The 24,557-nt window shown below is 46.4% G+C and overlaps 1 protein-coding gene across 5 annotated transcripts in view; it reads right to left on the bottom strand.

The window, feature by feature from the left end:
• Window positions 1-24,557, bottom strand: part of FGD4 (FYVE, RhoGEF and PH domain containing 4) — a 597,812-nt gene that overhangs the window by 242,688 nt on the left and 330,567 nt on the right. Inside the window, exon 1 of one of the 5 annotated variants that reach the window (XM_085652398.1) lies at window positions 17,076-17,457. The exons of the other annotated variants lie outside the window; for them this stretch is intronic. Within the exon in view, the coding sequence (XP_085508524.1) occupies window positions 17,076-17,103 (28 nt within the window). The 5' untranslated portion in view covers window positions 17,104-17,457. Of the gene's footprint in view, window positions 1-17,075; window positions 17,458-24,557 lie in introns of those variants that run through there. 5 annotated transcript variants of the gene reach the window in all.

The following is a 24,557-nucleotide window of genomic DNA, read 5'->3' as shown; positions in this document are numbered from 1 at the left end:
GACTACGACTTTTTGCATTTACTATGTTTGTGTCACTGCCTGGACCTTGTTGGTTTGTTGTTTGAAATACCACAAACAGAATCTGTGACCTTGCACTACAACAGAGGCAGCCGGTAATTTTAGGAGGGGGGGGGGTGGATGGGACACACACGCACACCTACACACTCCCACCCATCAATTCACACGTGTGTGCACATACACATTCATTCACAACACTTATTACCAAATATTCAAACACACACACATGCACCACACATTCATCACTTACCTGCAGCTCTGTCACGGAGGGTAGGGACTGCTGCTTTCCCTCATTGGTTGACCGTAGGTTAGCTAATGAGGGGAAGCGGCAGTCCCAAGCGTTAGAGGCTGCAGGAGGGTTGGGACTGCTGCCTTCAATGAGGGAAGGCAGCAGTCCTAACCTGGTCGCTGAGTGGAATGGGGTCAGTAAGACTGCTGACCCCAGTCCACTCTGTGAGGAGCGTCACTGACTGACACTGCCCCGGGCACTTCAGAGCTTAAAACGGAAGAGCCCAGGTCCGAGGCAATGAGTGACGCTCCCCTTCATCATGGGGGGTGGGGTCTCGGGGACCTTTGTGGAGCTGAGGAGGTCACGCCCACCAGCGCTGTGACATCCTCAGCCCAGCAAAGTTCACTCTTCTTGAGAGACAAAAGGTAAGGGGGCGTGGCTCCTCAGCTCCTATGGATGGCCGCGGCCGCAATCCAACAGTCAGTGAGATTGTCCACTGAGTGTTGAGCCCAAAGGATTAATACTACAGATCTGCTGGGAGGAAAACAACCCACCTACAACCAAAGGGGTGAATCAATGGCCCCCACTTGGCCTAAGGATCGCCACTTGTGCCACAGCAGTGGACCAAAACCTAGATGATATGCCGCATAGCGCTTATAGGTGCGTCTTTATTGGTACTTCTATTGCATGAACCTAGGTAGGACGCAGTTGAGCGTTGTACATTTTGTGGAGTTTTGGGAGATGATCTACAAAAGTGGTTGCTAACCGGAGGTCCAGGGACCCCTGGAGGCCTATGAAGCCAACTCAGGGAGTCCACAACGCCTTAGAAACTTTAATATTAACAGATTGATGAAGTGTATATAAATGCAGAAGCAAAGTGTACAAATTAAAATGTTCTGTAAATGTGAAGGAATTTGAAATTAGAGGCTAAAAGTTAACTTAGTACCCTCGGATTGATTCACCGGAGCACAGCAAGTGTCTGAAATAGAATATGGTATGAACAATGAATGACCTCAATAGAATTTAGAAATGCTCCACCCTTTGCATTAAAATTACAATTTTGATCATTTTTTTGTGAAATAATAAAATATTTCATCATTTGTGTAATTTTTGATGAATGCTGGTTTCTGTAATTTTTATGTCTTTTTTACCAGTTCGAATAATCGAAAATGCTTAGGCCGGGGTCTCCAGCTTCCATTAATGACTCAGTAGAGGCCCTCGGAGTCCAAAAATGATTGGGTGGGGGTCTCCAGATTCTACAAATTATGTGGGCGGTTTACAGAATTCAAAAAGTTAAGACTCACGGATCTACAAGATCAGGTGTATCAAGTGGGTGCTATACAATTAAATTTCACACATTACATTTCACATTTTTAATCAATTTATTACAGAAAGGAAAATATGTCATACTGCTTCATGGTACACAAGCAGCCACCATAGGGCCAGCAAGTTTAAATTTTGAACAAATATGTGCTAGAGATGCCCCTAATGTAGATTTTACACATGTACTCACAAGAAGTGTGGTAGAAGCACACACCAAACATAATTATACTCAGTTTATATAGAGAAAAGTTAAATATTTTGTTATAGCGCAGTAAGAGGATTTAGTACTTCAATGAGAGCATTTCAGCATGTGTTCAAAAGAAATCATGTTTTTTTCTAGGTCATGATTAAGAGGCACCCAAGACGATGACTTAATTGTGGGACCCACAGTACGGTATTTATTTTGAGGCTTTTACAAGATGGCCTTGGAAGATGCCCAACTGGACATCAACGGTTGGTGAGGATTTTAGATAATAGTTTTCACACCTGATTACGTTTCCGTGACATATCCAAATGGAGGAGCAGAACTTTCAATAGTGCAGCTGGTGCAGTGGCACCGGGCTGAAGGGGTATAGGACCCGAAAGGCCACAATTATGCCTGTCTATTCCTACAAAAATTGTGGCTAGTGCAGGGCTTTAAGTGGGCCGGGTCTCACCGGTGCTGAGCACGGGCAGTTTTTTAAAGGGGGCCTCGAAAGGGGTCTCTATCAGGCTCCGTTTTGTGCACTGGCACAGGCGGTCCGTTTTTTTCCCAGACGGCAGTGACAGCAGGCACATCATGTGCGCGCGCTCACACTGCTCTTCTCAGTAGTGGATAAGTTACAGCATGACGTCATGCCAGATGAGCTTTGAAAGGGAAGGGAAATCCTTTAAAGAGAGTCATTTTCTCTCTGGATTTCCCTTCTCTTTTGGAAACTCAGGAACAACAGCATTGTCGTGGTGTCACCAGGGCTTTAAGTGGAAGCCTTTTCAATATTATACACAAGCCATAGTTACTGCTTATTTATCCTATGCAACTAACAACCATTGACAAAGCCAATACTCCTGACTTGTTGTAGGTATGATGTTACTTGGTGTATCATATCTAGATGCAATGACAGAAACAGCTAAATATAAGTTGGGTGTCACACTTTGCGAAGCACAGATTTTTAGTGTACGTTTTTAAGCCACGCCCTTAAGTACATTGGCCACGCCCCTTTGAGAGACCCCCACTAATTTTTTCATCCATCTTAAAGCCCTGGGATAGGCAACCCATTTTCTTGGCTTGCATAAGGGACCATGGCAACCTTGCTATGACACTGGGGTAATGATTAATAAAAACAAGATTGTTAAGCGGTAATTGTAAGGAACCTCCCCCTGAAATCCCAAGGAGGGCCGCCTAGACATGTAAAGATCGATTCATGAAAGCAAAAGCAATACACGTCAGAAATCGAATCCTACAAGGTCACTCCTATTCACAAAGAGTCTTGTGAACACTCCTTGACACGTTAGACTGCTCGAGACCACTTCTACACATGACATGTATGTATGCAGGTCTGCTGAAGCAGGCTATGTTGACACGCGCATTGGCACAATTACTGCACTGTCTCGAAAGAGAAAATATGTTTGCCTCCGGAGAATTCCAGCGCTTCAGCAACCATCAGAAACGGGTGCCTTCCCTCAGTTCACCTGCTCTGGAAAGGCACTCACTCGCCCCCGCCTCTGGCAGGAGCACAATTTGCGTCTATACAAGTCTGAAGGGCTTCACTGAAAAACATGACGGGCCGCGAACCTGCAAGTGCAAACCCCCCACAAGGCCCATCCGCCCCCATAATGGAGGTTTGACAGTATTGTTAAACCCTTTCCGGTAGTTCCAGGCCATGCATCAGTCCAATCCCGCTCCGTCACTCCTCATGAGTCCGATGTCATGGAGGAGCCCTTCTGTTCAGGGCATGGTGCGCACGCACCCTCGAGAATCCGGCCCGTAGTGTCCGTCTTTGGAGATTTACAAGGACACCGGCTTTAAGATGGTAAAATGCCGGTGTGACCATGGTAGGTCTACCTGCAGCACAGGAATGTGTCAATCACACGCTCACAGAAGCCGCGTGGAGGGGGCACGCATGGAGACGCTGCTGTGGTTCCTGCATGCTGCGAACATGTACCGTTCAAGAAATGTCTCGGTTGTCTGAGTGCCACAGATGTGCACTGCGAGGCCTTAGGAAGAGTGGGATTTGAAAGAGGAAGAGGTCTGAGCTCCTATTCTCACCGCCTCTGTTAAGGACTATGGCCGTGGGTCCTTCTTTATATAGAATGTGTTTCCTGTTAGAAACAGTAAGGAGACCGGGTAACTCTGAGCGGTGTACAGTTAGCGCTGCGGCACGGTGTCCAGATGTTCAGCGTCACAAAGCGGGACGGCCACATACATGAGTGGAAATGTTGGCGCCGTCCATGGTCGCGGACTACACTGAACATGTTCACACACACACCTGTGCTGCTTTAGAGAGGCGATGCCGTGCAGGCGCTGTCCCTGGTGTGATGAAACGTGAGACTGCAAAACACTGTGAATGAAGTATGCGCTCACCCGACCTTCTCTCAAAACCGGAACAAAAACTACAAATATTGGGGCACTAGGACAGGCCTTGGAAAATCGGGACTGTCCGGCTGAATTCTGGAGGACGTAATTGCATTTGTATATAGGGTGACCAATTGGCATGGGTGCAAATTCAGGCCAGTGAGTATAAAAAATCAGGACAGAAGGTCAGCATTCAGGACAATAATTCGGACAAAGGTACATTTTACACACACATCAGGAGGTCGCGCAATACTACACAAGTAAATAACCAACACAAGCACAAGTCAAAATAAGTTTATATTATGAGAGAACGTTGCACTGCATCTGCTGTGTGCCAGAGTGAAACTTGTATACCTGCGTTTGCGTATTGGATGCACCTGGATAATGAGCCAAAATGAAACCTCCCACCCCCAGAGCTTGGCCCCTGGTGCGGTGACAGGAGCCCATAAACAAAAGCAGTTTGCCATGCCCTGGGCTCTGGCAGGAGGAGGCCCGCAAACGCTGTCACTGGGCCATAATCATTCTGTATGTGATAATTAGGCTGACCTACCGGCCTGTGCCAGGTGGGGGAGGGGCTGCTGCAGGCCAATGTCAGAGCAGGAGCGCGAGCTGGCCCCTGCAGTGAGAGTTACAGGACTCTCAGGCTGCTTGCAGGGGGCAGCTCGCTCTAAAGCCCGAAAATAAGGACAAAAGGCGTCCGTGAAAGAATTCTTCACGGACAACGGACAAGAGGCCCAAATTACAGGCAGTCTGTGAAATTTACAGACGGTTGGTCACCCTATTTATATAGCTTACGTCGAAGCCTTTTCGGGGAGTAGCACGCTACTCCGGAACACAAAAGGATTAGTGATGAATTAGTAGAGGGGAAATATGAAATACATTTGGACGGTGGACATATGGATCTGTTATTTGGATTGAAATAGAATAGAGGAGGAAAAGAAGAGGGAAGGGTTTGTATTTACATAGCCCTTGCTGCCCCTGATGAGGCGTCAGAGCGCTTTTCAGCGAGTGGCATGCTACTCCGGAACCCAAACAGGATTAGTGGTGAAATAGTATAGGGAAATATGAAATTAATTTGAGCAGTGGTACATCCTCTGGGGAAATCTTTACATTCAACAAGTAATAACCAGACATTCAGGAGAGGATGTGGTCCCTCGGCTACGCTGCCGACTTTGGTGCTGGAAACCAGAGTTCGAGCCTCGGGGTCGCGTCCACATCCTGTGATTCTGGGGAAATCACTTCATCTCCCCGTGCCTGAATGTGTAATGTAAATACGGTGCTATGTAAAGCGCTCCAATACCTTCGGGTCGAGTTCGCGCTATATAAATATGCAACAAAAAAAACCATTTGAATTTTGAGAGCGCACTTCAAGTAGTTTTGTGCCCCAGAGACTAAGTCATTTTTCCGGGGACCCTGAGAAAGCAGGTCATTTTGCAGTACTTACGGCATTTAGGCCATCGAGATAGTTAGGCCGTGACATTCCGTGAACCGCTCAAGTTAAAGTGACCTGGAAATGCCACCGAAGGTCAGGACCTTCACAGAGGGAGGCATTCAGGGCTCTTTGCCCACGACTCCAAGTTTAGTGGGGGGCCGGCCTTCGAGTAATAACATTCAAGCGCGCCAACACCCCACGGAGGGGTATTAAGCGCTATGCAAATTTCACAATCCACTACAACGTTTTTACATAGAGTAAAAGCAGGCCTGTCCTGTCCCTTCCTGATGCAACTGACGCTGCAATACCATTAGGTGGCGCCAAACACAGTGGTTTTCTTTCTTTCCTCGGTGTACTTGTTTCTTAAAATGATGTGCTGCAACTTGGATGGAAAACCAATGAGGGCCATGCAAAGTGCTGGGTTCCCAGCCTCACAAAGGTTCTGAAAGGCCCGCATATAGACAACTCGCGTAAACCCTTACGGATGAAGCTCCTTTAGAAAAAAATGCGGCCTTGTTCAACGTACATATTTTGAACAAGGTATGCGGCAGCACCAAGACACAGTATGGATACTTTTCAAACGCGAAAATAGTTCATGTTCTATTTCACAATATTAGAAGGAAGACCGAAATAAATCAGTACAAGTAGTCAAGATAATAGGAGGAAATCAGAAGTTTTAAAAGAGTGAAATGATATATGAATTATGTTTTCTATGCGTTCTAAACTCGTATTTAATATCTGTTCACATTCTGTTATGACAAACCTCTGGGAAATGAATGCGTTTATTTGAAACCATTGACTCACTTAAGACTCTCCAATCAATAATAATGGATCAGAATGAAAGGTGCTCCTTTGCATGTTTTATGGGACTGGGCTGCGGTCAAGAGCGGATGAATGGCCCAGTGCACTCCCGGAACAGACACCGACTATGGGGAGGAGACCATATATACGTTGCGTTTTGGCGAGAAGGAGGTTGAGAAGCTGCCATGTGCTGCTGCATTCATTAGATCCTGGGCCTCAGCTATTATTCATGCGGGATGGATGACTGCATCTACCAGGGAAACCACCCTGTGGGCTGGAGGCTGGAGGCAGGGTCGGAAGGACATAGGCCTGTGAGGCGATAAGACCCTGGAATAGGACAGGGAAGTCTAAACTGGGTGAATTGATTGGGTGAACTAGGAACTCAGCGTGGAGTCTGAATTGTCAAAATCAGAATATTCGAATTATGCCACCATTAAAGGCCCCTACCCAGAAATAAACTGAGGTCCGCACAGAACATATGGAGGATCATAAGGAGATACAATGTAATCAGCCAATACTTTCGTGGGCTGGGAAGGAGATGACGGAAAAGTGTGGGTCCAACCGAGGACGAGGATTGGTACGGATTCAACCAATGGGGATGGCCCTCCATCCAGCCTGCAGCTGATACAGTTGAAAACCCTACACAAAGTGCATTTGCATAGATGCAGCGTTTGTTAAGGGTTTGGTTAAATAAATGACTTGTATCAAATACTTCTAACAAGTCTAACACAGATGAAGGAACCTTTTCCTGCATATTGTAGGGGTTATGCTGTGGTCTGCCCTTTCTAGGACCGCTACGCTTAGAATGGATTCAAGTTTTGGTGGTAGAACTTGATTTGACTCCCATGCAGCCCAGATCAGTGAGGGGGGGCTAGATCTGCCACGCATAGGACAACTCAAGATGCTTTGGGCTTCGTGTTGCCGTGCAGGGAGAGTCCTTACACATGGGGGGCCCTCCACTGTCTAGTGACTGGATGGATCACATAGAAGTATGGAATTGTCTCTGCCTGTAAGGGGACCACATATGATGGACGTAGGTTCCGGAAATGTTCGAAACCCCCTCCAATTATGAATTAGAAACCCCATTTTCATCTGCTCAGAGGAGCAAATAAGATATGGCTCTTACTGCCGCAATACGATATTCACCTCACCACTATAATTCCACAATCCGAAACAAGTATGTTTCACGAATATGCAAATTTCAGGTACTGTGACTGTCAGCCATTTTGACTGGAGAAGGTATGTACCAATAAGTGTTACCCTAGCAAAGCTTCACTCACATGCATCACATGAATGCATATGTCAATAGCAAGGTCCTAAGTGACAAGACGGAGCATACCTTTAGCCCTGAGACACCTCACCCAGTGCTTCTCACCGAGGCAACAATATAAACACAACATCTTCTAACAATGCACATTAGCGAGGCTGGCTAAAGCTGGCAAGGACCGCGGGCGCGTTGAGGATCATCACTGTTATAGAAACACATGATACAAGGTCAGTCTAGGTCTGCACCGTGAGACTGTCCCACAGCTCATCGCTAATCGATTTCGCACAAAGAATTCACAATATCTTAATCCTGACTCCCAAACCCCACAGCATCAGCTTAAAAGACTCAAAATAAGTATCTACCCCATGTCAGTCCCTGCATTACTTCTAATGATAGCACCCACAGGGTTCAAATGTTTCCACAAATGCAGAAATGCCCTTTTGTGTCTGCCGCCGCACTACTCACTTTTTGTATACTTTAATGCTTCTAATGACTGATGCAGCCCTGAGTATTTACCAGTGGCTGAGATTCATTCAAGCATTCATCCCATACATCACTTTTTGTATACTTTAATACTTCTAATGACTGTGATGCGGCCCGAGTATTTACCAGTGGCTGAGATTCATTCAAGCATTCACTCCATACATCACTTTTTGTATACTTGAATGCTTCTAATGTGAGCATCCTCTCTGCTCCTCATCGATGCTTATTTACCACTCCAGACGCAGATCCAGACCCCCAGATAATAAACATCCTAGGGCATAGTGGGGTAGTTGCAGTTCTCATTATGTTCCTGCGTAGCTCATTCAGGGACCACTGGCGCCAGAAGGGCACTCCTATATAGGCTGAGGGTGGTCAAGAGTGGTTCAGCAGGTACAACGTCCTCTAAGGAGGAGCTGCTAACAGTGATTGCGACGGGTACGACCAGCGCCAATGCCACATTCTTAATGAAGGCAGCTGGGTGGTTGTCCAAGGGCAGAAGAAGATTTGTTTCTCGGTGCCACACTTTATTTTATCTGTATGTTTTATATAGTTGCGTGTGTTGGTCAGTTTATGTATCGTTTTGGATGCTATGGCTACAAGCTGAAAGATCAATAATAAACCCTGTCACATAGGTAACATCAGACTGTCCTAGAGAGACTTAGGAAAAATCAACCAAGGCGTTCTCCTGGTTGAGCGAGGTGGCTAGAGCGGTATTATGCATACGTCTCCCTGCTATATTCATTTAACGGTTGGTTTCCTGACAGGTAGGTACCAATGTGCACGCCAGTGACACAAAGAGAGCGCTCCACTACAGATATGCATCCCACCCGACTGGAGATGAGGAACGGCAAAAGAAATATTGTAGGAACAGGACTTCGCCATCAACATCCTCAAATAGGGCACAACATCTGCAGAGTGCCAGGGTTGCCCCATCACTTCCGAAGTTCAAAAAAGATCCGAAGACACATGTCTCCAGATGCATCTAATCCACCTTTCCAGCCTGGTCCTTGATATTGAATTGTGGCCCTTCCAGTTCTCCCGCCGTGAAGCCTCAAACTGAAGCCGTCCCTTGCTCAGAGGTAGACTGGCGCTACATGAGTGATACACATACAAACATACACACACAACAAAGCCACCAATATGCCACTGAACCCTAGTCAAGCTCCAAGTGAAAGGCCAAATTAATACACATTATTTGTTTCCTATATTCGAAAAAGCAAAAAATTAGGTGGTCATTTTCTGTGCTCGGAATTCTTTGTTTCTCCACATGGTACATTGGCCGGTCCCTCAAAATATTTGATGCCCGGATTACCACTTTTTAATCATGCAGAAATGTGCTTTTATTACATTCCTAGCAACCTGCCAAAGACTTTATACAATAAAGATAAATGACCAAGATTGGGGAGGAATACAAATGTGACATGGGTTTGTGCACTCCTTGGTTAGACCCTGGAAGAGGCGCGCAAGGGACATTTATCACTGGGTCCAAAGTTCTAAACTCACATGGACCTCACTGCATCACAGTTCATCGATATCTCCAGTACTGTTTATAGAAAAAGCAAAATCATGGGGGGCAGTAACACATTTTTTTGGGGCCAAATTTGCGGGTTTCTTTGGTGGTCCACAAAGCTTTTTTTAAATCTGGGAGTGAGACCTGCTCATGGTAAGTAGTTTCAAATTCTGCAAGCACCCTACTGATTCCCAGAGTCGGTTTTGTATACAGAGTTATTGCATACACATGCGGAAATTAACCTACATCTGTCGATGTACTGCATTCATAAAGGGCACTTACAGCAGTACTTGAGGGTTTTCTCACTGGGGCATCACATGGGGTCCGGGCGCTCTGAAAAATGCAATGAAACTGAAGACAACTTCTACAGTCAAAAAGGTGTGAGCATTCACCCACATTCCCAAAGCAATTCGCTGCAGGTCCATACCTACACCTGCTTAGGAATTCCTTCGTGGAGATAGACTGCTTTCGATCATGCAGTGAATATGTCATTGGGGTGAGCGCCTTTATTTAGCGGTTGAATGGCCTGCATGTGGCCCCCTGTGAGCCCCTTGAGGTGGCAGCTGTCCTCAGCCTATCGGTATGAGACAACTGGAAGTTCCTTCTAGTGACCGTGGTCAGGTTTGAAGGACCGCATGGGCATGTCCTGGCAGCCAGACGACACACGCATGATTATCCAGGTGGGCATATTTGAATAACTCCTCCTGGCCCAGAATACTCTTGGAGAAGAGAGAGTTGTGTGTTTGAGCACCGGCAGAAGAAGCCGCCTACTGGGAGTTAAGTACTTTTTTGTATAATGTTTTATTGACATTCTTCAAACAAAAGTGAAAAGACATGGCTCAGAACACATGGCATAGAGTCCTTCTGTCCCTATATGCCACAGCTGTTCATCCGGCAACACAGAATGCTGTCATCGCGAGTACATTCTTCTATGGGGACAATATATCAAACAATCTCATGTCATCCAGTTTACCCATACTGGGAGGTAAGCACTTACCCCTCCCTGATATGTGCTCCCCTGAGGACCACTGTCTAGCAGGAGCCCAACAAGGGACTGAGACGGGACCCAGTCAGTAGCCCAAAAGGAGGACGAGCAGGCATAAATTCAGGCACGAGACATTAGAGGGCATTCCCGATGTTGGTCGGGCCCAGCACAACTTCAAGAGATGGCGCGGTCTAGACCAAGCAGCAACATGGCCAGTCTGTTTCTGGATGGACATCAGTGAGTGGGCAGACATGCTGGACAAGCACAACAGTCTCACCAACCATACTAATAATAACAATGATAATGTGATTTTTAAAGTATGCTTTTATTCAAAGTCCATTGACATATTTTATATACTATCAATATTTCCCAACTGATAGAGACACTCGTTTTATTGACCACGGAAGGTCGAATGGTTGAGTGCACCTCGACTCCACTCACTCCACCTCCCCCTCCCATTCCCGCTTCTCCCCAACCCCCCGAATGGAACGGTGCCTCTAGAAGAAGTCACAGGGGCCAGGTACAGAATATTCTGCGAGCTCTGTGTGAAGCATAAGACAGCACGCAGAGGGTCGCTTCACGCCCCCATCGCAGTCCTTCTATGTGCGGCCATTAGAGCCGGCAGCGTGTCATTACAGAGAGTCAGTGTGGGGGGTCATATGTGTTTTTGACAAAAGACTAGTTGTTGAAGAACAGAGTATGCACGGCCCTAATGTCCCTGCAGCTGTGTAACAAGTGCCCCTTCACCCAAACACCCAATAAAGGAGCTTGGCACAGAGTGCTGGAGTCTGCGCTCTTTGAGGGGACGTTTACACTGTTTCTGGACTGCTGAAATACAGGAGAATGTAGTAAAACATTCATTGTTGTGGACCCTGTGGCCGAGATACTGCACACCGCCATCACCCACCCTCATTGTTGGGATGGCCACTCCTACCCGACAACACAGGCCGAAGCTCCACCTTTAGATCCCACGTCTTGCGCCTTACATCACATTCAGGGAGCGACCAGAGGGTGATGACACCGCACACCGCAATGTTCTAGGTGCAAGGAAACCATTAAGCGTGGGTAAGTGGACAATAACACCCATGTATACAAAAGAGGTTTCAAACGTCTCATTTCCAGGGCACAATATCTGTAAACCAGACTCTCAAGATGTAGCATCAAAAAACAGGAGTGCCAGGAATGAATGTGAATACTGGAGGCGGGCGAGCCAGGGGAAGCGCCCGGCAGATGCCCGGCTCTGGCTCAGTACAGGGTGCTCTTGGACCCGCAACCCCAAAAAGACCAGCTTCCGCCTGCCGCCCACACTCTCACCTCACGCTCCATGAACTAAAGACAAAACATTAACCCCGAGGTAAATCAGAAAACAAGAGATACCCATCCAGTGCATGAGTTGTGCAATCTGAAATCGCGGCTTCCCTGCTTGCCCAAATTGTGTGATCCTTGGACAATATTTCCTTTTGCTGAGTCTACTCTTTCTCCAATGCTACATATGAGAGTGCAGTACTAAAACCTTGTGTTTCATTTTACAGGCTGCAATGTTGTCACATTCTAATAAGAATTACAAATGACTTGCCTCTTAATTTACGAGTTGCATTACTGTCAGGGTGGTTAGAATGTTTCTAAATTCATATTTAAAAACAATCACTGTAATAAATGTCTCTCAGTGCAGTGATATATTCTGCTATACTAAGATAAAACACTTTAGCACTTTTGGAATTTTGAAGAGATTTTGTTTTTAAATGACGTTTGTAGTACATTTTACGCGCCAAATATTCTTACAGCTCAGGTCATGCACCGGACCCTTGCCTGGGCTCTCGCTGTTAATTTGCCGCTCGCTCACATCCGGTGAACGGCACACGTCGACGAACTCAGAGAGACGTCGCATGTACATTTTAAGGTTCCGAGTAGTGGTCAAGGAGTTGTAAATCTTCACAAACCCGGCTGCGCGGGACTTCTTTTTTTTCTAATTTTTTTTGTTAATCTCTTTATTCAACTTAAAACATAATGAAAACACCACAATAACGTCATTGTTACATATCAGAATGGTTCTTAAATTGCCTCGTACATCAAGCAAATACCCACCCACCCACCCACCCACAATAGTTAAAATGGGGAACGTGTGACTCCTTTCGGAACTACGCCCATGGGCTCGCGCAGGCGCGTCATTTCCGAGAATGTCGCGTATGCTTTGGACTCGACTGCCGGATTCACCCACAACAGCGACAGGGACTGCTCCGCTCCTGGAGTCAACAACGCGTGTTTCTTTCCAGGAGACGGAAGGAATGCGGGAAAACGAGGTGAACCTGTTAGTCAGCTGGGGCTCTGCCAGCTCGCCTGGGGTTCGATGTATGTGTGTGGGACGGTTCAGTAAACAGATGACCAGCGCCGATACAGGAGACCAGAACCAATATTCGGTGAAAAGCTACCCAATGTTTTAAAAATACATAAACAGATACATCATGACAGACAAGATTTTACAATAATGCCACTGAGCCCATGTTTGTTGAAAAGCTTTAATAAATGTAAATGATGCAGATACTTGGGCAACACCAGAATAAAAAGAAAGAATTTCAACTCTTGCTTTTCTCCGTATAAAAGGGAAAAATGCACATCTTACACTGCACTTCACAAAAACAAAAGCGTCAAGCGCCAAAATTCTCCAACTTCAATACAAGACCATACATTCGCAAGTTACTGTAATTCAGTGGCCAGGGTCGGACTGGCATCTAGGCAGGCCCGGTTCTAGAGGGTGGGCCGGGTGGAGCAGGCCCACCCAAACATGAGCCTGGCCCACCCAATGATGAGCCTTGGCCCTCCCAGTGAGGACATGAAGGGCAATACAAAATCGGCACTTTAATTGAAAACGTTCCTACGAACGTTGTTTTTCTTCCTGTTCTGCGAGATGCGTGATTGGGCCTGGGCTCCTTCTCACAGCCATCCACAATCACCCAACTCCTTTTAGAAGAGTGGGCTGTGGCGTGCAAGTACAACAGGGGCATGGCGAAGGGAACACATGATTTGACACAGAGTAAACTTTACCTATGCGTGGATATTTCCATTTCTGTTCAGCATTGGAGAAAAGAAGTTTGTTTATTCTGATTCACCTTTCCTGACTCCTGCAGCTGCTTATCAGATCAGGCTGTGACACAAGGAGTAGATCAGTGAATGTGTTACTATTTGTTTTTCTTTTTAAAATCTGCACAGGCCCAGCAGGGTACATACTTTGTGTATGCTTCATTTAAATTGTTTTTATCATTATCATGGCCATGGATGCAAGACATCAACAAACAATGTCCAGAGAACTGGTGATTAATGATCCTGCCGGAGAGCAATCCTTTGCCTGTTGGTAGTTTTGAAATGCGGATAAGCTGTATTTTATTTGGATAGCTCAGTGGGTTACTGCCTTTGTCACAGAGATCCTTGTGTTACTTACAATTCAGAAGTTACAATCCTAACATAGGACAGTGACCTATGAACGGTCATCAAAGAGCTGCATACAAACATGAATGGTATAGTTAGAACTTCACTTTTTTGTGTTACTACATAGTTAGAAATTCCCCAGTCTTTCATTACTTTAATGTTGCTAAAAAGAGTTTGGGCCGATATACATTTTTATTAGTAAAGCCAAGCCCCAACCACTGGGGTATGCTTTAAAGCCTGAGTTTGTGCTTCTCCAGATCAAACCCTCTTAAAATATACTGCCCACCAGTATGTATGACATGTGATTCCTACACCTTGTAATCCTCATTGGCTCATGTGACATTCCCTATAGGCTGATTTACATACTTGTATGATTCATTGTCTCTGTATAAAGGGCGTGTGATGTAAAGTACTGCAACACCCTACACTGATATGAGTAGTAACACTATACAACAAATGAAATGCATTTGAGAAGGGGCTACAGAGAGATGAAGGGCACTGTTGGAGGGTGGTAGTAATGGTATCTGCGGAAAAAGAGGCCATTGGTAAGCCACCAAAAAAGACATTCGCGCTAGCGCAGAAACCGGCCCGCTCATGGCCTTTCTGTTTTTATTTATTTAGCAGTCAGGTCATTAGGACAACTGTGGAGCATATTTTAAAGTGTGTGCTAATTATATTTACTGCTATATTCAATGTTTTAAGATTGAAGGTGATTTTACTAATGTTTTTGACGGGAATAATGAAAGTGGAGCTGGATGGGGCTGATATGGGGCTGTGACCCAAGTTCAGCTGTGAGATAAGGTGCACAGGAGAAGGGTGGTAGAAAAGTGGATAATCGGGCTTGGAAGTACTTGTTTTGAAACCTGGCCTGTTGGAATTTGAAGGTTTGCACTGAAGTCCAGACATTGCTCTTACTTTCAAATAACTCTCCACATGCTCTGTATACACACAGAATTGATCCGTTGTATCATGGTGACTGTTTGCAAGTAAATATAATGTAATCTAGGGCTTGTAGGCTACCACAGGAAGCAACAGCGGCCCACCCAAATGCACCCTTGGCCCACCCAACTAAAAATTTCTGGAGCCGGGCCTGCATCTAGGGCACCCGGGCAGTGTCCGATGGGCCATTCTTCGTGGTCAGTGTGTGGCCGTTTTTAGGTCTCGCCTGACCCAGCGCATGCGCTGGTCTGGCAAGACTTATTGAGAGGACTCCAAAAAGTGCTACCAGGCCAGCCTAGAGCTACAGTGCATGTGCGCGGGCGCGCGCGCCGCGCTTTACCGCGATTACTTTCACTTTGATGTTTGCTCGCGATCACTTTCACTTTCGCGGCCGCACGGCCGCTTGGCATAGCCAATAGGTCTCGCTTTTGGGACCTTATAAGTATTTAGTTAGGCAACTGTTGCATGGCTAAACACTTATAAGGTCCCAAAGGCGAGACCTATTGGCTATGCCAATGCTTGTTTTGGGTTGTTTGTAGGACTGGTTTATCGCCTGCTGGGCATGATTTTAGAGTTGATCTCCCTGATATTAAACATGCACTGTCTGCAACAAGCTCAAACGCATGCAGTTCTACACACCTTGCAAAACACTTGTTCAATATTTGGGTCACTTTTTTAGCTTTGAAATTCACTTACAGGGAGGGTCATTTTTGTTTGTGGGCCACGCAGTCCGAGCCTGAACAGCGACACGGTCATTGACACCGGGGGACGCGGTGCGAGTACTTACGCTGCCATTTCACGTCAGAGGCCACACGAGCCCAACATGTCAGATGCACAGGGTGGCCCCCACGCACTGTGCGTACACTCGAGGCAGCGTCAGTAAGTCCTGAACATGGAAACCGCAGTCCCTTCTGCTGCAGGGGCTGTCGTTCACCTAGAAAGCCTCATTCTTCGAGCCTATTGTAAATTCGCAGTAAAGGCAGACAGGGCGCCTCGTTGCCCATGTAAGGAAAAGGAGCACATGGTAGGCCAGGTGTTCCAGCAGCTGCCCCCAGCCCGGCTATTATCGGACACAGCGCTGCAGGTGTATACGCGGTCAGGGCCGGCTTTAGCACTTGCGGCGCCCAGTGCGACAATGTTTTTTGGCGCCCCCAAAGACCACCTCAGTCACGGATACCCTCACTACCACCCTTTAACACTCTCCATAACCTCTCTCTCAGATGCATTTAATTAATTTTATAGCCTCACTCACACGCATTACACAGAGACATTCAACCATAGGTGTGCAAATCAGTGTATAGTAAATTTTACATATGACAGAGGACTACAAGGGGTGCATTCACATGTCATCCATACAGGTAGGCAGTACAGTTGACGAGTACTTGGTCTGGAGAAGCACAAACTCTGAATTTAAAATAGAACACAATGGATTGGGGCTCTCTTTAATAACAAGAACTGATTTGTACCCAAATGAACCCTTTGTGCAACATTACAATGATGAAAGTCTAGGCAAAAAATCCATACGCTCTAATCTATACCTTAAAGTCTGCACGCAGTTCTTTCATGACAGTTAAGAGCTCACTGTAAACTGCAACTAACAAAAGGAAGTCTCTGACAAAAGCAGTAACCCACTGACCTGTTTACATTACATTCACTTTGTGATGTGCATCGTACATGTTCTTGCAGCAGGCATATTTAAACCCTCTGCGCTACCTTCAAAACTTCCAGGAGTGAAAACTTCTAATCGACAAAACTCCGATCTTGCCAGGAAGAACATTAATCACTGGAGTTTCCTTGACATTTTAATTGTCCACTGAAAAGTGCTGGAGGCCAGAAACGAGGCAGCAGGTGCTTTCAAGTAAACAGGCGCCCCCTTGTCAAGCAAGCACCCGGTTCGGTGGCACCGGTCGCACCGCCCTAAAGCCGGCCCTGTACGCGGTGCGCAGCCCCACAAGCAGACCCCCACCTCTGCCCGTCGCAGCTGCACCTGAACCCTTCGGTGCGCCTCCAGCAGACCACGCCTCGCCCCGTCGCAGCTCGCCCCTGGCACAGACCACGCCTGGCCCCGAGGCACCTGCCCCTGGCACCCGAGCTCCCGAACCCCAGCAGCTTACCTGGGTCGCGCTTGGTGGAGTGGATCATTTTCGCGGGTGAAACTGGCGCCCGGAGCGCGTTCCGGATCCCTTGGGCCTCACGCGGAGGTGGGCAGATAAGGAGCCATGCACAGCCACTCCCTGGCCAGAGTCGTCCTCGTCACTGTGAAGCACTCTGGACCTGCACACAGGGACGGTGCCTTCCCTTCTCGAGACACTCACCCGGAAGTGACAGGAGACAGCTCTACTCCCACAACCTTGGCGCAAGATGCCAGGGCTGGGAAAACAGGTTCAAAGACGACCAGACACCGAAGGGTGCCCGTTCACGTGCGCGTTGCCAAGGTGAACAAGGCCTTCCTTAAACAAACGTCGACCTGTGCCTGGTGACATGATTTTTCATATCACTTCGTGCTGTAAAGATAAACTCGTGAAACTTGACCCTCTCCCATCAATTATTAACTCTCTTCTCCTGGTACTGCATTCCGCAATCAGAACCACCAGATAAGTGCGAGGCACGTGCAACACTGTAACCTGTCACAATAATGCATTTAGCAATAGGCAGGTGACGACGCTGGACGCCATGCCAACAGGTGCACCATGCTCCAGAAGGGCTCATTCACCCCAATGCACCGTGGGATATGTGGTTCTGGCGCACGCGCACCCCAACAGGATTATTCCAGATCAGATGTTTTGCTTTTTCCCTGGTGAGTTTCAGCAGGTATGCCATAGAATCTCTCAGGGGATCCAACAGTGACGGTGTGACAATGATGACACAACTCGTAATTCTAATCCCTGTACAAATGCTGATCCCTTAACTTGTAATGAGGGCCTGGGTGTCTGAGTGAGTTCATCGGGTGTTCATGAGAGGGCACGATTAAGAGCTCCAGAGTTGATGCTGAAGGCGGTGAGAGTTTTTCACAGTGAGTGCTATGGGGTCATGCAGGTGCCCAGACTATATGCTCATCCAATCCATGGCCTCTCTGTGGAGCGCCCACGGTGATGGTTACATATACGCAAATTGTAATAACCTTTTAGCGTGAAAGTGTGTGACTTTGAAGGGAGTATGCACAGCGGTTGGAATAGTGACTGCGCCGAAGGAAACCAAAATGCTAAGTTTACAGGTGAGAAACAAGAGCATGGGCGTGTATTTTTGAGAGCGCGTGGCGAAGGGGAGGTGACACGCAGAAGGACACAGGAGATGAGAGCAACGAAGAGGAAGAGGGGGTGTGAGAGATGGGAAAGATGGACATTTTCAGAAGGGCCACTGCCGCTTCCACGTCCTTTAGTAATATTAGTGCCTCATATTTGTTGAACGGAAACATTTTAAATTATAATTATTCACAACAAAATTGTTCTTATTTTTAACTGATACTGTTAACAAGCATTGGCACAGCCAATATGTTTGACATGTTTTAGGCGTGTGTTTGTTTATTGCTATGGGATATGTTCGGATGCAATACCTTAGAGAGGCACATATACTGGCCAGGTGGGCACGCTGTGTGGCACACCGGATATTACCTCACACGTTTTAGACCACATAATTAAAAAGGCAACTGCTGTCGCAAAATATTCCTAGTTTCACTTTTTTTTTGTCTAAACGCCATTTAGAGACCCTACCACACCTTTTTAATCCCACTGAAAGCCCTGGATGCTCGTAAGAACATTAAATCACCAGTAACTTTACCAACAGATAAACTTTCGAACCACTCCTCCCACCCCTTCTTGCGGGGTGAAATTTAAAATATCACTTGCCACTGATTTCCGCATTACCAACGAGAACAGATTTCCAAGAAAGAAAACGGGCATCAGGTCCTAGTAGTTATCCTTGCAATCTCTAAAGCAGCAGACCCCGACTTCCTTCATGTATTTATTCTTATTTTCCTATTAAGAACCTGGGCCCAAGAGACATATAGACAAAGAAGGGACGGCACAAATACAGCCGGACCGCCTCGGCGCCGTCAGGTACGTCTCGTCCGCACTCGTCCTGGCTGCATTGAAAACTGTCCCTAGTTCCACATCTCTACAGCCTGTCCATCCCGTGCCCGCACCCCTCGCCGCCTCGATATCCTGTGTGGGCGGCGCCCTCCCGCCGTGCAGCTCCAGGCCTGCTGTGCTGTATTAAGACGAGGCTCTCCACGCGGTAAACAGCTTTAAGGAGCTGAAGCCAGAAATGAAATATTTATAACCACACAAACGGAGAGCGAGGGGGCGGAATTAGTCACTCTTTAGGTGAGGGAGGACAGCTGCCTGCGGCTAACGCGGAGCAGGCCTCGCTGCTGTGAGGGGCATGTGCAAGGGGCTGGGGAGCAATGCGCGCCGCGCTCTCACACTGCTAAGCGTCCTAGAGCACAATAACTGCACCTCGGTGGTCATCACGCATGCCCTGACATGGAAACACTTCCCTCATAGGTTCAAACTAAAGTCAACCCCCTCTCAATCACACACCCTACAAATGCTAAGGCGGAGGAGCGTCGCCCCATTGCTTTCTGCAGAGTAAAAAAAGGATAAATAAATGATAACTCGAGCTTATTATCATTTTATTTTTTCCCGTCACTGCATCTTTGTGGGGCGGGCTGCTCTCAGAGCAGGGGGAGCAGTGGTTTGCACTCCCTATGTGAGCATGAGTGATTGGCCGGCCAGAGATGCGCACATAGCACGATCTCCATGCAGGCTGCATTACAGCCAGCATGGAGAGCATGCCCACCCCTCCAGCCCCTTTCTGAGTGCCGTGACGGTGCTCAGATTAATCACAAAGCTGCATTGCAATTGGCTACTGGGAGCCCTGGTGCTTCCTGTTTCACCCAAGAAGCCAGGAAGAGGATGCAGGAGAGGCGGTGGCGGCAGTCAGATGTACGGCCGAGAGGTAAGTGATTTTTTTTTTTAACCCGACCCCCGCCCCTTTTCCCCTACACACCCCACTGCTGCTTCCAGGTAACAGCTGCCCCGGCATGCAACTCAGTGCCCCACGTAGGGGCAGAACGTAAGCGCTATATAAATGTAGTAGTGCAACACAATAACGGTGTCTCTGAAGGAGCTCTTCATGAGAGTGCAAGGGAGCAGCCATCGGGGACAGACTCTCTCAGCAGTGAAGGCTAGGGAGGTGTTGAGACTCACGGTAGAGGAGATTGACTTAAGGCTCTAAGAAACACATATGTAGTGTTTGCAATATTATTAAAGCCGCCAAGGGTGGGCCCAGCCCTGGAGCAATCCAGAATTACTGAATCCATAATTATTCAGTAAACGCCACAACCACAGAATTCCGTAACTCCACTGTCCTGACCGTTGTTTATTGTTGCAACAGCAATCTATTCACGAGAGGCAAGCACAACGCAGACTTGCTTGTTACAATCCGTGCTCGTTATTAGCTACACTGTGAAGTCAACAATTTCAACAATCCCTATTTTCTACAAGCAGGTTTAAAAAATAAATAAAACGTTCTTAATTTTCAATTTTGACAGTTTTTTTAAATTGGAATTTAAATTTAAAAAACAGCTTAATCTTAACTAAATAATTAAGTATTGCGCTTCTCCTTTTACTGCAGACAACCAAACAGTATATGCCAGCATTGCGTTTACCCTTTTTAAATAAACATTTCCTTGCTAGAAAAACATTTTTTCTCAAGTTAACCAAACCAAATACACGTGCGATTTAAAAATACAGAATTGGCAATGTATTATAAGGTTGAATGTTGCCATCTTATTGCTCTAGTGAGATTTACAAACCATTTGACCGTGAGCCTCATGGTGTATGATGTTAAAAGAACACGTGATGGCAATATTGGCCCATATTACACAATTACCCATGACTGCAGCTTGAAGTAGGCATGCTTTAGGGGGCGGCCTTGGAGTGGTGGTTCCAAAGCTCAGAGACACCCTTACTGGGTCAGGATGGAGACAGAGCGGGATGGATAAGGGGTGCAGTCGCGCCACCTAACGATTACTAGTTTAGGGGATTTAAAACACATTTGTGCTGAATGATTCACTGACTCTTACAATGGGATTGTAGGCTGATGTTTTGGCTGAAGGTAGGAGGCAGGCGGGCATCGGGCAGGCTCATAAACCTGTATACTGCTAGAAGGAGACTCCTCAGCGCACTACGGCAAGTCAGCAGGAAGAGCTCGAGGAGGACCTCTTCAGTGTCTCTCTGTGCATGTCATCCTAAAGCACAGCACACATGCACATCTGTGGTCAGAAGAACCAGTTGTGCAGACTCTGAGGACATGTACCGCAGGTACAGTAGAACAGTTTGCATTGTTGTTTAAGAGGCACTTCCCATGCAAATTAAAATGAAGGCATTAAGATGGCATACTGGAGGCATATTTTGAAAGACCCGTTCCCTAAACGTGTCTGCATTCTCTGATATCAGCCCCCTTCCCTACAGCCCACTGGGGTTGTGCAGAGTGGCATTACGGCCACAACTAGGCCTTGTCCACAAACTGGCATGGGAACACTTTTGAAGGGTGTGGGTCAACACACTGAAATGGGGCCCTTCAAAGGGCTTGCTTTAAAAAGTTTTAAAACAAGCATTTGCAAAACCAATAGGACTGCGTTGGCTGCCAGACTTTGGGCTTTTTCATTGCTTGTTTTGGCAATGTTTTTGTAAATCATTTTGTTGGGGAAGCTACAGGACCCCCGTGCTTCTAAAAATAAAAAGGGCTAGATGCAAAAAATATATTTTTGTCTCAAAAAGCCCACAATGCAATATTAGTTCATGGCACGGAAGAGAACTACTTTATGTGTGGATGTGCTCCGTATGAAAGGCCAGACTACTGCCACTCACAGTGAAGCAAGTCAATGACTGAAGAGGGCTGCCCTGTTCCCTATGTTGTGTGCTGTAGTGGGTGGAAAAAATGTGAATGACAAAATACTAGGCTAATGAATGAAGAGGGCTGGTTTAAAGCATCCATTAGTAAGACTATTACACATATATTGTCAGTAAAATTAAAAGATCTTGTCTAACGCCAGACTTAAATATGTACTGAGGGTAAGAGAAAATATGGCATATTCAGCATCTGGGCCATCTGGTGATATTAGCTGTGTTAGCTGTCGTGTTATTTATAAATAGGACAGCTGTGCTTTAAAATCTATTATAAAATGCTGGGGCATGAAAAGATGGGGCCCTGAAAAAGTACGGGCCTGGCCCACCTGGATGGGCCTGCAAACAAAAGAATGGGTAGGGGGATGGGTGAGAGAACGAGGGAGAGGGAACAAACTAAATCCACCAAAGATATTAAGAATATCAGGGTCTTGGTGAGATCTTCCGGATTGCCTAGGTTCAGTCCTAGGGATGAAGGAAGAGAGTCTTGCGTAAGCAATAGCATTAAAAAACATTCTTGAAAAGAGTGGTCTAAAAGTCATTCTTACATGTTAGGTTGACATCTGAAAGTTGGTCGCAGTTCACTCCAATGGTGGGGACCCGGGACTTTAAGGTTCTTCCAGTGTGTCTGATATCGGCTTGCTTTGGCACCCTCTGGAAGCAGTCTTGGATCTATGGTTCCCAGCGAGTAGATAGCAGCAGGTTTTGCGGGCAGATTGCCCCTGTTCTCAGGAGGATCATTTCTCTTTGCGTAGCTCTACTGTTTACGACTGGAGCGTTTAAAGAATTGCGGTGTCTTGCTTGTGTGCTTCTGGAGCTTCAGAGATATTCTAGCCGCTCACCCAATTTAAGATTCTTTGAGATTTTTGGATTTATGACTTACGTAGGGCCAGCATAGATGACGGCATTATAGGAAAACCTCACTAGGGCAAAGGCTTCTCTTAGCTCAACAAGTTACTTGACATGTACATGAGGACAAACTCTTCTTTGTATTGCATTCTTTGGTACTTTTAACAAAATAATTTATCTGAGGAATGAAGGACATCTTGGGAACAAAAAGGACTCCTGGTCTTTTGGATCTCGGAGTCTCAGTTTGGGCTTGGCTAGCAGGGTAGGCCAGTAAAAGGCTTGAGTGAGTGGATGTTAGCATCATTCCCTATTATTAGAATATTGTTTCCCCTCTTCAGATAGAGGAAACTTTCCTCCATCCACAAGATTATATGCTTCAGGCTCTTAGTGATATGAACAACACATGTTAAGCGAATATATGCGACACTTCACAATGTTGGTTTAGTAATGTGATTGAATGCATAGATCTGCCAATTTAGTTAGCCCAAAAACCTGTACAATCCATTCAAAAGGATCACTGTGAAATCAAGTAATTGAAATACTTTCATTAATGTTCGGAAAGTACTTCTACTAAATAATTAAGTTAACTAATAATAGCTGATATGACCCGAGCCAGGGCTACTTGGCGACCCCAGATCCCTACGTCCGGCGATCCGGGAGTGGGATGGAGGATGAGGCAGTTGGCACCTCCCAATTACACTGGGACTGATGCCTCTTTATGGAACTATGACGATGCCCCACGGGCTGTAACTATATTTGTGTGTACTTACAGCAGAGACGGAGTACCCTTGGCCGCTGCCCGGTGGAGCTGTCCTATGCAGCTAAAGCGGAGTCTGGCTCTGGTTCACCCCATTGGCCGTCACCTACCCAGCCGGACATCAGACATTGTTTTCACAGCTCTGTCTCTTCAACTACTTCTACGGCCTTGTTCGCCCCGAGTACCTTCCCCCGTCTGATCTACCTGACCCTGTCCGCTTGCCTCTCTCCTGCTTTCCTTTTCCCCTCTACCCTCCACCACTCCTAAGACGTGTGTACTGGTTATGCTATGCTCTAATATCTTATTATTCTGTTAAGCGCTTGTTTTTCTCCCTTGCATTTACTGCTAATTGTAACTATAACAGATGTAATTATGTAAAAATTTTCTTATGCAATGTCCTATCTCATGTAAAGCGCTATGATACCTTCAGGTCTAGCCAGCGCTATATAAAACTTTTTAAATAAATAAATAAAATAACTAAATAGCTTGAAGGAAGGAAAACAAGGAAAACATTATTTGAAATTATGGAATACAGATTCTTTATAATGTTTTCGTACAGAACCAAACAGACCGATTTTAGGCCTGGCTATTGTGAACCTTGGATTTGGAACAACAAAACATGACTGCAATCAATGAAGATGTCACCGCACTACAGTGGTGCCTTTTGGTCAGCACGCGTGCACGCGATGTTAGATTACACTACTGGCTGAACAAGGCTTAATGGAGTGGACTCAGCTGCTTCTTCGCTAAGGTCACATTCTGCATTTATTTGGAAGCTAAAAGCAGCCATGGAAAATATTTTTGCATCACTCTCATATTGCACCCACCAAGAGAGCACACAGAGAAACTGCACCCTCCCCAGAAATAGACCAAACCATTTTATTGCACAATTTCCCAAAAATAATTATAATCTAAAAATAAAAAAAGACATATGTTGTTCTGAGGAGAAGTTCATGGAATTCTCCATACTCCAGTGCCATGCGTAGCATACTTAGGAAGAGTAATGTCTCTTCTGCAGCAAATCATGCATGGGCCTTTACAAAATGTACACTGCTCCCTCAGGTCCGCATTTGGCGCAAGAG

Source organism: Triturus cristatus, chromosome 4_1 (genome assembly GCF_964204655.1).
Source record: "Triturus cristatus chromosome 4_1, aTriCri1.1, whole genome shotgun sequence".
Lineage (NCBI taxonomy): Eukaryota > Metazoa > Chordata > Amphibia > Caudata > Salamandridae > Triturus > Triturus cristatus.
Note: the sequence above shows the minus strand (reverse complement) of the source record. Positions and strands in the feature narration are given on the sequence as shown.